The sequence below is a fragment of the Cotesia typhae genome, unplaced genomic scaffold, assembly GCF_013202065.1.
Source record: "Cotesia typhae breed Kobodo isofemale line unplaced genomic scaffold, CoteBio_Ctyphae contig_48, whole genome shotgun sequence".
Taxonomy (NCBI): domain Eukaryota; kingdom Metazoa; phylum Arthropoda; class Insecta; order Hymenoptera; family Braconidae; genus Cotesia; species Cotesia typhae.
The window spans coordinates 2,163,636-2,180,270 of NW_027423756.1; the positions used below are offsets into that span (position 1 = coordinate 2,163,636).

Genomic DNA, 16,635 nt, shown 5'->3' on the forward strand with positions numbered 1-16,635 from the left:
GACGGCCCATTATGTCCCAAACGTGCTCTATGGGGTTGAGATCTGGACTCATTGCTGGGTGTCGCAACAATGTGATGTCATGCCGCTCAAAGAAGCGCCGGGTAATGTTGGCTGTGTGTGGACGTGCATTATCTTGCATCAATATGAACGACCTCAGATGTTGTCGTCTGCGCAGAACAATGGGCCTTAAAATTTGGTCGATGTAACGTCTAGCTGTCAAATTTTCGCGTACAATTACCAAAGGTGTTCTCCAATTTCGATGATCGTAAGCATACGCTAAACGAGCTCGACGATGTCTTGCTGTCAACAGGGGTACACGATTAGGATGTCGTGCGTGTAACCCAGTTTCACGAAGACGGTTGATGATTGTTCGAGAGCAAATGCTTCGCACTTGATGCCGTCGTCGCTGTTGCTGTTGTTGTTGCTGTTGTCTGCGATTGGGGAAGTTTCGAGCGACAATATTCGCATTGACGAAAGGTTGTCGTCGAACTTCTCTAACAATTGTTCGATCATCGCGGGCATTAGTGACTCGATGGCGACCTTGTCCGGGGCGACGATGATATTGATTCGTCTCTTGGTATCTGGTATAAGCTCGAGATACGACAGATTGACTTACACCCATCCGGATAGCAACTGCATGTTGAGTGTAACCTTCGTCGATAAGAGTCACTAACCGAGCGACTTCCACCTCCGATAAATGTCGTCTAACCATGATTAAGAATCAAAAGTCAGAAATTTTCAATTTTGACCAAAAAATTAAAAAAATTTTTTTAGCGCAGAGGGATTAGTTTTGAAAAAACTGTTGAATGAAGCGATTTGCTAAGGATTCACAAAAAGAAAAGAAAAAACTCCGAAAAGCGTATGAAAAAATCGAAATTCGATTGGGGGTATTAACTTTTTTATTAATTTAATTAAAAGGAGATCAGTAGAATCAAATAATGCAGCGGTGGAAAGGTGATAAAAATCATTGGGCGATGGTTTTTTGAGTTTCCTTAACTTGTTAAAAAAATTTTTCCAAAAAAATTTTTTTTTAAATTTTTTTCGAAAAAATTTTTTTTTAAATTTTTTTTTAAATTTTTTTTTTTTTGAAAATTTAAGCACTTTTGAAACGAAAATGTGGAAAAAGCTCGAAAAAACCATTTTTTTCTCATTTTTAAAAATTATGAGCTTTTCAGAGCAAAAACGTGATCCTTTAATTTTTTCAAAAATTCGATCAAGTGAAACAAAAAAACGGCTGGCTGGATTAATTTGATTCTTTGTAGGGTTTTTGTGGACATATTGAACTGTAAAAGGTACACTTAACATTAGTGGTTTCCTCAATATTTTCGATCCAGCGCTTGATTTTCCAAAAACCACTAAAAGCCCTTTTTTGTTGCATTTTCAAATTCATGTGACGGAAAGAAAAATTTTTTTCGAAAAAACAATGGACAGTCGTTAAGGGAATTCATTCAAGTTCTTGAAACCCACCTTTAACTTTCTGTGCGACCATTGGTTGCTGAGATATCGATAATCAAAGACAAAAAGATCCTTTTCCATTTGAAGACCGATATCTCAGCGAGGAGTGGACGTATCAAGGTGTTTAAAAAGAAAGAAATTAAAGCTAAATGAACAAAGTATCCGATCCTTATGGTGGTTAAGCTAAAAATTTTTTTCCACGCCCGTAGACCAAAAAAAAACTAAAAAAATTTTGAGAATTTTTTTATTGCTGGTTTTTCTACGATTACTCAGAAACCGCGGAGGCTACAAAATTTTGAAGTTCTAATCCAAAAACTAGACACTTGGAGCTACAATTTACTTTTTTTTTATTTCCTGTACGACCATTTCTCTCAAAGTTACGGCCTGTTGAAAACTACCGAAAAATTTGGAATTTTTTTTTGATCCCTTAATTTTTTCCAGTAGTGTATATCTAATAAGATAACTTACTCCCAACAGCAGCTTGACGCGATAAACGAAGATCTCCGTGCAACCATCCTGGAGGACTCCACCCTGCTCACTGTGAGCCAGGTTGCGTATGGTGCAGCAGTTTCGGCTTTTCCGAGAGAGAGACATTGTCTCTCGATTGAGGCAAGGTTGAGACAGCGCATCTTACAACTTGCCTCCAAAATTGACAGATCCCGGAAACATGTCTCCCGCATTCAGTGTGTGATTGAGTTCGAAACAACTCAAAAAGCATACACGCCCCGAATTCGACGCATTGTTGCTGAACTTCGGTGGCTTCATCACACACTGAACAAGAGTACTCTTCTTGTCATCAAAGAAGAGTCTCTTAATAAATTGCGGGCTCTAGTGACTGCCAAAAAGTCACTAGAGAAAAGGCTGAAGTGGTTGGTCGACAACTCGTTGTTTCGATCCAGCCCTTCACGGTTTCTGACACCAAAGACCGATGTTACCGGGACTTATCCAACACCTGAGAGGGTTGAAGCTTTTTGGACTGAGTTGTATAGAGATGAACCAAACGTGAACGCCAATACTCCAGCTCTGCACGACTTCAAAGCATTCTGTCGGGAACACCGTCGGCAGAATGCTGATGAAGAGAGCCCTGCAGTCAGTGTGGATGAAGTTCGTTCAGCTCTAAATGGCAGCAAAAATTGGGCTGTCCCGGGACCAGATGGCATTAATGTCTTCTGGTGGAAGAAGTTTACTTCTACCCACCTCCATCTGGCCCGCATATTTACGTCATACATTAGAGCTGACGATCCGATTCCGAACTGGCTTGTAGAAGGGCGAACCGTACTGATACCTAAAAAAGGTGACTTGTCTGACCCTAAGAATGTCAGGCCTATCACCTGCTTGAATGCGGTTTATAAAATTTTTACAAAAATTTTAAATAACCGTATCTTGCAGCAGATAGAGCCTGTATAGCAACAGATATATGAACAACGTGGCAGTAAAAGAGGCCTGTCAGGTTGCAAGGAGAACCTGATAGTGGATCGATGCGTCTTACAAGATGCGATCTACTATCAACGCAACCTGTCAATGGCTTGGATTGACTATCGCAAGGCATTTGACTCAACTCCACATGAGTTGATTTTATATCTACTCAAATGCCTGGGAGTCAATCCGGAAATAGTGGAATGCATTCGGCGTACAATGCAGCTCTGGCGAACGCGTTTTCAAATTGGAAGTGGAAATGCATTGCACGTAACCGGAGTTGTAGAGTATAAACGGGGGGTCTTCCAAGGTGATTCCTTGAGCCCTCTGCTGTTTTGCGTTTCACTTCTGCCTATATCTGTTGCTCTCCGTAAAACTCGTGGGTACTCTGTGGGGCCTCCAGGTGATCGAAACTATTCGATTACCCATCTGCTTTACATGGATGATCTGAAGCTGTATAGCGCTGATAAAGATCATCTACAAGCGGCCCTCAACATCGTAGCAGAGTACACACGAGATGTCGGAATGTCTTTTGGGTTGGACAAGTGTGCGGTCGTACATCTGGCGAGCGGTAAGTGCTCTGATACTGGTGATGATGTCGAGTTAGTGGATGGGAGCGTCTTAAGACAATTAGACGCCAGGGAGTTGTATAGATATCTAGGAATGGAAGAGCACCGCATGCATGCGGTTTCTGAAGTCCGAGCAACTCTCCAGAGCGAGTATGTTAGGAGACTCCGGAAAATTTGGTCCTCCGAACTTTCCGGCAAAAACAAAGTCTCAGCTACTAATATGCTCGCTGTCCCAGTCTTACTATACACTTTCGGTGTCCTGAAATGGGCCCGAAAGGATTTACGAGATCTCGACATCAAAACCCGTAAGATCATCAATATGAATCGGAGCATGCACCCCAATTCATCAGTCGCCAGATTGTACCTCCCCCGATCCATCGGTGGGAGAGGTTTGCAGAGTTTGGAGCGGCTTCACGACCGTTTGGTCCTGGGTTTAACACACGAAGTTGTCAATTTCACTGCAGACGAGGATGACTTTCTTATGCAAATTGTACATAAACATGAAAATGAACATAAGGGGTCATTCTTGTATAAGGCAGCAATATATGCGGCAAGAACCCTTGGTCTTGGAGATATAAACGCTCTTATGGAACTCCGAAAGGAGGAATTTAAGAGCGTCATCAGGAACACCGAGGAAAAACTACTCCTTGGCGAACTGATGGACAAGTCCATGCACAGCGTGTTCTTTAAACACGTGCGTGATCATGGCTTGTCCACCCAGCTGACGTTTTCCTTCTTAAAGTCAGCTGGCTTGATGTCCGAGACTGAAGGGTTCATATTTGCCTACCAAAATGGTGTCATTAACACTCTTGAGTACCGTAGCAAGGTGCTCCAGGTGCAGCTACCGGACACTTCCTGTAGGAGGTGTAGACAACATCCGGAGACGCTTATGCACCTTTTGTCGGCATGTCCAGTGCTGGCGAGAGGTGCATATATCCAGCGTCACAATGCTGCCCTGAGAGTACTGTACTACTATCTTCGTCATTGAGAATGACAGTTGCAAAATTTATTGGAACATGCCATTTGCAACAACCCGGCGGATAGATCACAACAAACCTGATATTGTGCTCTTCGATAAGGCCACTCGTGACATTTATGTTATTGAGTTCTCGGCCCCGGCTGAATATAACATCTCAGCCAAAGAAGAGCGCAAAAGACAAAGATATCAGGATCTCCTGTATGAAATTGGCAAACTTTACCCAGGTTACCGTGTCAAGCTTGTCGTCCTGATTGTTGGCGTCCTAGGAGGGATGAAACAGTCTTTTGTATCCTCACTTGCCAAAGTTCCAGCTTGCTCATCAAAAGCTGTGATCTTGGCAGTTAGGATGCAGAAGGCTGTTTTACTTGGTTCTCTCCGTCTCTTAAGGGAAATGACTTTGGCCTGCTGTGATCACTAACCGCCTTGTTGTGCGGAGTGGTCCAGCAGTAACGGATGGAGCTCAGGCTGGGCCCTTGGAGAATCGGACTCCGGGGATAACCCCCCTGAGCATTTAATAGCAAAATAATAATAATAATAATATGTTTATTATATTATAATATATATATATATATATATATATATATATATATATATATATATATATATATATATATATATATATATATATATAAATATATATATAATATAAATAAAAATAATTTTTAAAATAAAGTTTTAAACATGTAAGTACATTATTTTAGATTTTATATATTTTTAACAATTATTATAAGTAATCATATGATAATAATATGTTCTTAAATGTAATAATTGAAAGAAATAAATTAATGTGATAAAAAATAAAAATTTCGTTGATATTTATAAAAATTGCCATATATGAAAAATAAAGAACATCATAGTGAAATTTACTAAAAAATATAACTCAATGGGTTTAAAAAAATAAAAAAAAATCATAATATATATTTATTTTCATGTTGGTAATTTTTACATGGTTTAGGCCTACTGGTGGGGACCCGCCATGTAAAATAATGGGAACGCATCTTACTACACAGTACCTCATGGGTGATTCGGAAATCTATGTAATGACAGATTTAATGACTAACTGACCCATTGATTGATTGATTGATTATTAATAATAAAATACTTTTCTCATATATTTAATACTTGCTAACACCGGTCATCACAAACAATCACTTTTCTCTAATTCAAAATTTATATTCATTATCTTTTTGAAATTAATCATTTTGTTTATATTTTTCGTCTAGGTTACACCATAAAATTTTATTGTATGCCCAACGAAGCGGGCGGGTATCAGCTAGTATATATATACAGGGTGATTCAGAATGACCTTCACAGCGGAAAACTGTAGACAGAGGAAACGATTCTAAGAATAAAGTTGCTGAGTCACTTTTCGATATTCTCAATAGTTTTTGAGTTATTCAAAATGTAAATTGACCAATCACAGACAAGCTTTAGGAATTAAAAAAAATAGAAAAGAATAATAAATAAGTTTAGCAACACTGACGACTTCAAGTTAAACGATATTTATTTAATTTGAATAGTTCGATTTCTTACAGAAAAGAAACAAAACATGCAATTACAACCTAGAACGTGTTTGTATATTTTTTTTATCTTTTCCTTTTCACAGAAAACATTATCGATTCAAGATGATGCAATTATTAAAAATATAACTTCCGGAGAATTGACAAAATAAATTACGTATTTTTAAATATATAAACTTCAACTAAGATTAAAAAAAAAATTTTAAACTAATAAAATTGTCTTACTGAAATAAAAGCAATTTCAAACAGACAAAAATATAGATATAGACAATACATAAAATCATTATTGAAAAATCTCTGATTTTGCTTGCTCGGTGTTACGTTCCCAAATTTTGGGTGTAATTAATTTGAAAATTTAAAAAATTTATTTAAATGTCCAGATTTTGACCTCGTTAGGAAGTCGATAGTCTCCTGGTGGGTCATATCACTGATTTATCCGCGAAGTACTTTTTATATATAATTTAATGTTTCTATTTTTATTTATAAAATATATATTTTAATATTTTACTTTTGTTTTACCTGCCTACAGGTAGGTAATGTGTAGAGTGCCTGAACGCTGGCTAGCGCTCTGGGCGATTTCACCAGGGTGAGAACAGCTAATAAGCGCTCTCACCCTGGGGGTAATAGTTAGGATATTTTTTGGATAGAATACCCGAACGCTGGCTAGCGCTCTAGGTAAAGGAACCAGGGTGGAACGCTGATAAGCGCTCTCAACCCTGGGTGAAGGTTTTAATAAGTATCCATTTTAATTGATTAACAATTAAATAGGTTTTTTAAAAAGGAATTGGCAGGTTCAGCCTCGGACCAGCAGAGATTGCTCCTCTGCTAAGTTCTCGGACTGACTGCTCCAGATGAAGTCTGAAGACAAAATGTAAGTGTTATAATAATTACAATAAGTTTTTATAATGATTTTTAGCGACGTCTCGAGGGACGTCTCGCTGGACGTTTCGCCGGCTATCTGGCTGGCTGTTTCGCAGGACGTCTCGCTGGCCGTCTCGCTGGACGTCTCGCCGGACATCTCGCTGAGTGTTTCACTGAACATCTCGGCGGACATCTTGCTGAGTAGATCACCTGAAAATTTCTGTTTCTGTACAGCCCATTATTCAATATACCTACGCAAGACTAGAAAAAATAACAAACACGTTCTGCACACTTTTACGGACATCGCGTTTTGATTTTGGCCAAAAATATAATGTTTTTACGATATTTCAGGATTTTTAAATGTTTTTCGGCCTAGAACTCTACTGGTTTTTCTTGTCTTTAATGCGGATGCAAAGGGTAGGTTTTCTTTAAATCAATTATTACTGTGATAATAACAGAGCAGCAGAACTTGTTGTTTTTTTTTGTTCAATTCTTTATGTCAGTAGCTGTATTCAGATGAGTTTAATATATTATTACTATCCTGTCATTTCCAATAAACATTATTTTTGTCGAAGTTTAAAGCTGTTTACATCGTTTAATTTAAATCGTTTCGTCGTTTCTGTCCCATTGTTGTCATTTAGTCAGTCGTATATCTGTACTGTGGTCCTGTTTTTTTTTATTTGTAAAAAAATCATGGCAGATTACACGCCGCAAGAATACGCCAATATGATTTTATTTTACGGCCGGGCTAATTGTAACGCCAATGAAGCTGTCCGTCAATACTGTGCGCGATATCCGAATGCTCGCCGTCCGGGTGCTCATGTTATACTTGGAGCTTTTGCGCGCCTCTGCGAAACAGGCAGCGCTTTACCAAACCACCGACTAAATGGAGCGGCAAGGCAAGTTCGAAATCCTCGAAATGAGGATCGAATTATCGATCTCGTCGAAGCGAATCCTGAGATCGGTATTCGAGGTATAGTGGCACGCAGTGGCTTATCGTACAGTACAGTTCAGCGTACGTTAAAAACTGAAAAACTTCACGCGTATCATTACACTAAGGTAAATTAAATGCACTCGAACCAGGGGATTACCCTGTTCGCCTGCAATTTTGTCAACAGCTTCTGGATATGTACGCTGCGGATCCAGAAATCCTGCACAAAATTCTGTGGACTGATGAGTGCACTTTCCAGCGCGGAGGTCACTGGAACTCCAAAAATTTCCATTGGTACGCTCGAGAAAATCCTCATCGGATAATTGAAAGAGGTCACCAACGTCGGTTCTGAATGAACATGGGGGCGGGGCTATACATTGGAACTCCATGTTTGGTATGTCCATTCTAGGTTCATCTATTTTTATAGTCTTTTATCTAAAATAATCTTTTCGTTTCTAATTTTTTCCTTTTTAATTCAAATAAACAGGTTGGACCTTTTCAATTTCAAGAAAACCTGGATCATAACGTGTACACTGACTTTTTGGACCGTTGTTTACGTCGTCTGTGTCTGCGATCAGGGATTACCCAGCAGCAATTTAATGAAATGTGGTTTCAGCAAGACGCCGCACCTGCCCATACATCTGGAGCAGCGCAAGCCTGGCTTTGGGCCCATTTCCCTAATCGATACATTGGTCGAGGAGGAATTCTCAACTCGCCACCACGATCCCCTGATTTAAATACTCGAAGTCAAAGATCTATCGCCATGCTATTGATAGTGAGATGGAACTCCAACAACGGTTTCAAGATGCTTTGCTAACAGTTACGCCAGAGATGATCACTAATTGTCATCGAAGCCTTTTACGACGTCTTCAAACTTGCGTCGACCAAAATGGTGGCTACATCGAGAATTTAATTCATTAATTGTGAATTTCTCAGAAGTGAACATCTCACTAGGTGTCTTGCCAGACGTCTCACTGGCTGTCTCGACATTCGCTGGCTGTTTCGCCGGACATCTCGCTGGACTTTTTTATAATAAATTCTCTCGATAATTTATGAACTTTCACTTCATTTCACTTCATTTCGTATCATTTAGGTAAACTAGATCTTAAATCGATCTTTCTGGAGGTCTCGCTGGTGATTACGCTGACTTTCTGGAGGTCTCGCTGGAGATCATGCTGACGATCTTTCTGGAGGTCTCGTTGGCCATCACGCTGACGATCGTTCTTGAGGTCTCGCTGGAGATCACGCTAGAAATCTTGCTGACGGTCTCGCTGGAGATCACGCTGATAGTTTTTCTAGAGGTCTCGCTGTCGGTATCACTGGAGGTCATTTTGCTGGGGGTTGTACTAATGGTATGGCTGCCGGTCTCGCTGGTAATTTTGCTAGCGATCACAGTGACGGTTTCGCTCGAGATAACGCTGATGATCTGTTTCGAGGTCTCGCTGGTGATTATGCTGACGGTTTTTCTGGGAGTCTCGCTGGAGATCAGGCTGACTGTATTTCTGAAGGTCTCACTGGAGATCACGCTGACGGTCTCTCTAGAGGTTTCACAGGAGATCACGCTGACGATCTCGCTGGAGATCACGCTGACGGTCTTTCTGGTGATCATGCTGACTGTATTTCTGAAGGTCTCGCTGGAGGTCACGCTGACGGTCTCTCCCGTCGCTGACGGTCACCTACTTCGTCCCGAACTTGTTGCAATTTTTTTTCATGCACTAAGTCAGTGTAAGTGTTTCGCAATGTCGATGGGTCGAGCATTTTTCTCTTCATGTGAGTTTCCAGAAAGTTCACAAATTCGATAAAGTTTAACTTATCAAAAGGAATATCAGCAGCCATTAATGATCGCATAGAAAATCAATGAAGGGGTTTGAAAACTTCACGATAGTACCTATAAGATATCGTGGATGGCTTTTGTCAAAAAAATTTATTTGAGTTGAAAACTTTAACTGAAAAAAAGGAAAAAAATTCGCATAATTAAGGATATTTGAATAACTTGGGGTAAACGGATGAACGGAGGATATCGTCGGTAATTTTCCAACCTTAGTGTCCCCAAAGATCTCTGAAAAATTCAAAGTGCTGTGATTTTTGTTTTCATAGTATCCCAAAGCTTTAAATTCTTTGTTTTCGCAAAAATCACCATTATGAGCAATTTTTTGATCCTTGTTCATTTTTTCAATGAAAAAAAATTTTTTTTTCAAAAAAATTTTTATTTTTCAAAAAAATTTTTATTTTTCAAAAAAATTTTTATTTTTCAAATCAGAGAGATTGATTTTTTTAAGAAATTTAAATAAGAAAAATAACTTTTTTTTTAGAAAATTTTTTGTTTCTAAAATTATTTTTTTGAACTTTTTTCTTCAAATTTCGTAAAAAATCAATCTCTAATCAAAAAAAGATTTTTGAGAAAAGAAAATTTTTTATAATAATTTATCAACGGCAAAGTTCGCGTTATTTAGCAGTCCGTCACGAGTTATTGTCTTTTGTTTCTTCAAATAAATACGCTAGTAATTGCTCTGAGTATTTGAAATATATTACATAGTTCTCGTAATTTTCCAATTCCTCACAATGTATGCCTTAATTTTCTGGCCAAAGGAAAATGCAACAAGTGTTATTCAAACGACTTTGATTAATAAGCGTTTCGAATTTAATCGAGTGACTGTTAGATGGGGCCGACAAAACGTGACGGCTTTTCTAATTGCAGAAAGCGGTAAGTTTTAAACGATAATTGTCATCATTTGATAATCATAGATTATTCATATGAATTTCGTTGTTGATTTACAGAAGATATTGTTTGGCTGAAACGTCTTATAGTCAATACGTGTGGAGTCATTACGGGTTACGTAAATGATCGTTTGATGACTGATGCCTGCATTCAATGCTCTACTAGTTCTCAAGATGGAAATGGTGCTGTGGACAATTCTTTAGGTCACAGTTCGAATCATTTTCAATTTGATTCCGTCGCTACGGCTGAAATTGTTGAGCGAACAGCTATTGCAGTTGCTTCTACTACTCCGGATGTGGTAGTTATTCCTACTATGGATCCAAATGCGCCAACTACTCTGGATTCTGCTTCGGATGCTGCTGTCAACCTACCAGCTGCTCCAACTTCTTTTACTGCTCTGGATGTTGTAGGTGTTTTTTCTATGGATCCAACAACTACTTTAAACACGCTTACTGCTCTGGATGTTGATGTGGATGCTGCTGACAACCCAAAAGCTACTACATCTTCTTTTGCTACTGAGACTGCTGTAGTGGTTTCTGCCATGGATCCAATAACTCCAACCGCATCTACCACTCCGGATATTGCTGCATTTTCTGCTTTTAACCAGACAATCACTCCAAACACGTGCATGGCTGTAGATATTGCTGCGGCTCCTGCTGTCGACCTGACAGCTATTCCAGCAGCTTCTACTTCGGATGTCGTAGTGATTCCTACTATGGACCCAATAATGACTCCAAATGCGCCAACTACTCTGGATTCTGCTTCGGATGCTGCTGTCAACCTACCAGCTGCTCCAACTTCTTTTACTGCTCTGGATATTGTAGGTGTTTTTTCTATGGATCCAACTATTTTAAGCGCGGTTACTGCTTTGGATGTTGATGCGGATGCTGCTGAAAATCTAACAGTTACTCCATCTTCCTTTACTACTGAGGTTGCCGCAGTGATTCTTTCCATGGATCCAACAACTCCTCCAAGCGCGTTTATCACTCCGGATACTGCAGCAGTTTTTGCTCTGGATCTGTCAACTACTCCAAGCGCGTCTACCACTCCGCATATTCCTGTGGCTGCTACTGTTGACCTCACAGCTACCCTAACTCCTTTACCTATTCTGGATATTGCAACAGTATCTGCTCTTGACCTGACAACTACTCGAAGCACGTCTACATCTCCGGATATTGGTGTGGTTTCTGCTATGGACCTGACAACGAAGTCAAGCACATTGACAACTTTGAGTGTTGCTGCAGCTGCTCCTGTTAATGGTGATTTTGCTGTTCCTTCAACTTCAACATCTACTGGAAACCGAGCCATGGTTGCATTGATGGAAGGGCGTAACGTCCTTATTGAGTATCACAAAAAGAAAGATGTCTTACGGTTCATAAATAAACCAAAAGAGATGACTCGACGGTTGTTACTCAGTATTATCGGTAGAGAACAACTGAAACGTCTGACACTCACAGAGATTAAATTAAATCCGCTGTTATTTGGAATTTTGAGTGCTGTTGAAAGTAAATTTTGATTTTTTTCAGAAAACTATTGATTTAGTGTTAATATAGGTATGCAAAAAATAATTAAATAATCGAATTCCCCATTTTGTTTCAGAATTTACTCTGCAGAACTCAGATACAGAGCATCAATTAACGACGGATCAATTTAATAAATGTGTGACCTCATTTTTATATAATTTGAAGCATTCTAAAAATCATAAATTAATGTAACTTTTGTTAATAAATTTGAGATTTTGTAAAAGTTAATGAATGTGAATCTATTATTATTATAAATTATTATTATTATTATTAGTATTTTTGTATACTAACTGAAATATTAACTTAAATACTTATTTAATTACTAACTTGAATACTTATTTAACTACTAACCTAAATACTTATTTAACTACTAACTGCGAATGGTTATTTACTGACACTTTTGATGTTCATCTCGCTAAACGTTATGCGGGTTAGTTTGCTTACCATATTACAGTAATCATAAGAATCACCAGCAATACCGCCAGCGTGATCACCAGCGTGACCTCCAGAAAAATCGTCAGCCTGATCTTCAGCGAGACTCCCAGAAAAACTGTCAGCGTAATCACCAGCGAGATCGTCAGCGTGATCTCCTGTGAAACCTCTAGAGAGACCGTCAGCGTGATCTCCAGTGAGACCTTCAGAAATACAGTCAGCGTGATCACCAGCGAGACCTCCAGAAAGATCGTCAGCGTGATCTTCAGCGAGATCGTCAGCGTGATCACCAGCGAGACCTCCAGAAAGATCGTCAGCGTGATCTCCAGCAAGATCGTCAGCGTGATCTCCTGTGAAACCTCTAGAGAGACCGTCAGCGTGATCACCAGAAAGATCGTCAGCGTGATCTGCAGTAAGATCGTCAGCGTTATCTCCTGTGAAACCTCTAGAGAGAACGTCAGCGTGATCTCCAGCGAGACCTTCAGAAATACAGTCAGCATGATCACCAGAAAGACCGTCAGCGTGATCTCCAGCGAGATCGTCAGCGTGATCTCCAGCGAGACCTTCAGAAATACAGTCAGCATGATCACCAGAAAGACCGTCAGCGTGATCTCCAGCGTGATCTCCAGCGAGACCTTCAGAAATACAGTCAGCGTGATCACCAGAAAGATCGTCAGCGTGAACTCCAGCAGGACTCTCAGAACGACTGTCAGCGTAATCTCCAGCGATACCATCACCGTGATCGCTACCAAAATTACCAGCGAGACTGGCAGCAATACGATTAGCACAACTTCTAGCGAAATGACCTTCCAGCGAAACCATCAGCGAGACTATCAGCCTGATCTCCAGTGAGACCTCCAGAAAGACCATCAGCGTTATCTCGAGCGAAACCGTCACTGTGATCGCTAGCAAAATTACCAGCGAGACCGGTAGCCATACCATTAGCACAACTCCCAGCAAAACGACCTCCAGTGATACCGACAGCGAGACCTCTAGAAAAACTATCAGCGTGATCTCCAGCGAGACCGTCAGCAAGATTTTTAGCGTGACCTCCAGCGAGACCTTTAAAAAGACCGTCAGTGCGATCTCCAGCAAAATTACTAGTGAGACCGGGAGCAATTCCTTTACGCGATCTCCAGCGAAATCGCCAGCTTATCACTGTTCACTTTTAATTTATTTCATTAAACATTTTAGTTACAACACTGTGCTTCAAATTCTTTTCTTTATTTATCTGAGCAGCACAGACTTGTATTTGTTTACAAGCACATTCACATCTGCACACGAACCTGTTTTTTTTTTGACATATTTTTTATATTTTCATGTTGCATTAGCAATCTAAATTTTATTTTTTATTCAAGCTGCTGTATCCACTCAATAGCGATAAACAAAAAAAAATTTATTTATTACGACCAATCAGAACGCTTGGTTACGCCTATCTTCTGTCTCTCTCTTTTAAAAAAACTAAATTCTCGGCCCTACTCATGACATTTTATCCTAAATTTACCCTGAAAAAAGTTACAAGCACCTCTCGGTGCAAAGCTACAAGTTTCCTTTAAAATGGAGTTACAAATTACAACTTTTTTAAATTGACAATTAAATAACTAATTAATGACTAGTAAATATACAAATACGTTCTAGGTTGTAATTGCGTGTTTTGTTTCTTTTCTGTAAGAAATCGAACTTTTCAAATTAAATAAATATCGTTTAACTTGAAGTCGTCAGTGTTGCTAAACTTATTTATTATTCTTTTCTATTTTTTTTAATTCCTAAAGCTTGTCTGTGATTGGTCAATTTACATTTTGAATAACTCAAAAACTATTGAGAATATCGAAAAGTGACTCAGGAACTTTATTCTTAGAATCGTCTCCTCTGTCTACAGTTTTCCGCTGTGAAGGTCATTCTGAATCACCCTGTATATATATATATATATATATATATATATATATATATATATATATATATATATATATATGATATATATATATATATATATATATACGATTTTATGAAAATTTCAAGGGAATTTAAGTAAATTTAAGAAATTGAATTGTTTTCTATTTTCCGCAATTAATAAATAAGTCATAAGTTCAGAGTTCTTTGGATAATTTCAATACATTGGAATAGATTGTAAATTTCAAGTTAATATAACAGGGTAAAATTACCCTAAATCGATAAGTCGCCGGATATTGATAATTATTCGACATAGCACTGGCGCGTCTCGATCTTCGGGCCTAAAAACGAGAATAGGTTCGGGGGGGGGGTAGTTTTGGGTTATTATAGGTGAGCTGTACAGTGAAAAAGGGAGCAGTAGTGTGACCGCCAAAGAGAGTGCCACAGAAAATCAAGAAGGACCGATCCCCGGAGTAGTGACGAGACGAAGGAAGCCAACTAAAACTAGGACTTCTGCCTCGATTAGTGAGTTAGATCATCGTTTTATTCGTCAAGGTATCAATTATTACTCTGTGGGAAAGAAGTGGACCGCGATTTACCTATTACTCGGTTGCTTCTCCTTTTTATTTGTTAATTTGATCGTTTAATCGACGATTATTTAATTAATCAGAATTTAATAACGTTCGCTATCTTGAACTGAGTAATTTTCATGGGGATTTATACCCGAGAGTCACTCAGTCAACCTTGAGGGATAAATTCTTTCTACATTCTTCGGAAGAATTTTTTACTAACTAAAATTAATCCATAAAATTAATTAACATCTGAAAATTCATTCATTTAATTTTTATAGTTTATAAACAAGTAATTCAAGAACGAGTGATTAATTTTTATGCTTGAAAAATAATCGACAAGTATTTTCTCGTGGAATTTTGGTCAAGCGTCGATATATTTTTGCGTCGCAGTAAATTCCAAATACCCAAGGTCAATAACAACCAAACTAGCGAATGTTTTAGTACCGAAAATTGAGTGTATCGAGTTTTGTCGATTTTTGTAATTTATAATTTTATCTGGAAATTTTGTCAACAATTAATTTAGAAAGATTAATTAAAACATTTTATAATGCGAGATATTTTTTTCGTGTAAATTGATTTATTTTGAACTTGAGTTCGTGGACTTAGTCAAATTAAAATTACATTAATTTCTGAAAATTAATCTCTATCAGCGTGGACATTAAGTCCAAGAGTTTAGTTATTTTATGTTGAAAATTTTTACTTATAACTCGGTCACAATTAATTAATTTTTGTCGTTAATTTTAAATTAATAATTTCTGAATTGATTTAAAGAAATTTATTATTGAGACTAAACTAATTATCAAAAATAATTCTCGAACAGAACAATTTTTATGTCGGCAGATTATTAAGACCTTTGTCTACATATTTTAAGCTATTAATTCAAGATGTTAAGACCTCTTGTAATTAAATATTTACTGTTGTATTATTAAGACCACGACAATAAATTAGTTAGGAATTTTAATCTAGTTGATCAGAAATAAAATTAACAATCGGAAGTTGAGAATTTGAGAATATTTCGTTCAAAGTTTTTTGGAATTCGGTAGTTAATTTGAAATATTGTTTAATTGAAACTTATAATTGAATATGTTAATTAAATAATTGTAAATCAATTTAATTATTATTTATTTTTAAATTAGTAAAAATAAAGTCATTCAAGTATGGGTTATGTATGTGAAGATTAGTATGGGTAATGTGTAATAGAGAGTGTTAATAGTGTTAAGTTGGTTCTGGTTAGCTATTAGTTTAGACTAGACGATCTCTGTTGCACTACAGTCTTTGTACAGAATAATTCGTTGGTTCTGGTTAGCCGTTAGTTAGGCTATAGTTCTAAGTGATTATAGTGTGCGTGAGTGAGCGCTTAATTTGTTAAATTTAATTGTTAATAAATATCGATATATTGATAATTAAACTTTTATTATTCAACGGCACCTTCCTCCACTCTCTCTACCCTAAGATAAGATTTCTCAGCTCTGGACCGGTTCCAGGGGCCGTGATAATAAACCTGGTGGCGCCCTAATAATTATTGTTATTTATTGTTAAAAATTTTAGTTTGTTTATAAATTGATTAGGGGCCAATTGGACAGAAAAGCAAAGCTCTCGCGGTTTCGGAATCACTGTAAAATCACAGTGAAATTTTAGTGAGATTCCTCTTCTAAAAAGTTGATGGCCGGATGTCGTATCGTTTTACGTCACTTCTGTGACTATTTTTTTCGGTTGTTGATTTGTCGACTGAGATAGTGGCGGGATTTTTAAAAGAATGAAGGCGAGC

The 16,635-nt window shown here is 38.0% G+C and overlaps 2 protein-coding genes across 3 annotated transcripts in view; one reads left to right on the forward strand and one right to left on the reverse strand.

Annotated features, from left to right (window-relative positions):
- The window catches only part of LOC141529515 (patj homolog), a 769,735-nt gene that overhangs the window by 714,476 nt on the left and 38,624 nt on the right, over nucleotides 1–16,635 (reverse strand). The gene's annotated exons all lie outside the window — the stretch shown is intronic.
- LOC141529319 (uncharacterized) lies at nucleotides 10,294–12,190 on the forward strand. Its single transcript, XM_074245821.1, has 3 exons — nucleotides 10,294–10,435; nucleotides 10,510–11,955; nucleotides 12,050–12,190. The coding sequence occupies exons 1-3, from the start codon at nucleotides 10,294–10,296 to the stop codon at nucleotides 12,163–12,165; spliced, it is 1,704 nt and encodes a 567-aa protein (XP_074101922.1). The 3' UTR covers nucleotides 12,166–12,190.

Coding starts and splice junctions, on each gene's coding strand:
- LOC141529319 (XM_074245821.1), top strand. CDS start 10,294: ATGTATGCCTTAATTTTCTGGCCAAAGGAAAATGCAACAAGTGTTATT. Junction 10,436..10,509: donor TTTTCTAATTGCAGAAAGCG/GTAAGTTTTAAA, acceptor GTTGATTTACAG/AAGATATTGTTTGGCTGAAA. Junction 11,956..12,049: donor AATTTTGAGTGCTGTTGAAA/GTAAATTTTGAT, acceptor ATTTTGTTTCAG/AATTTACTCTGCAGAACTCA.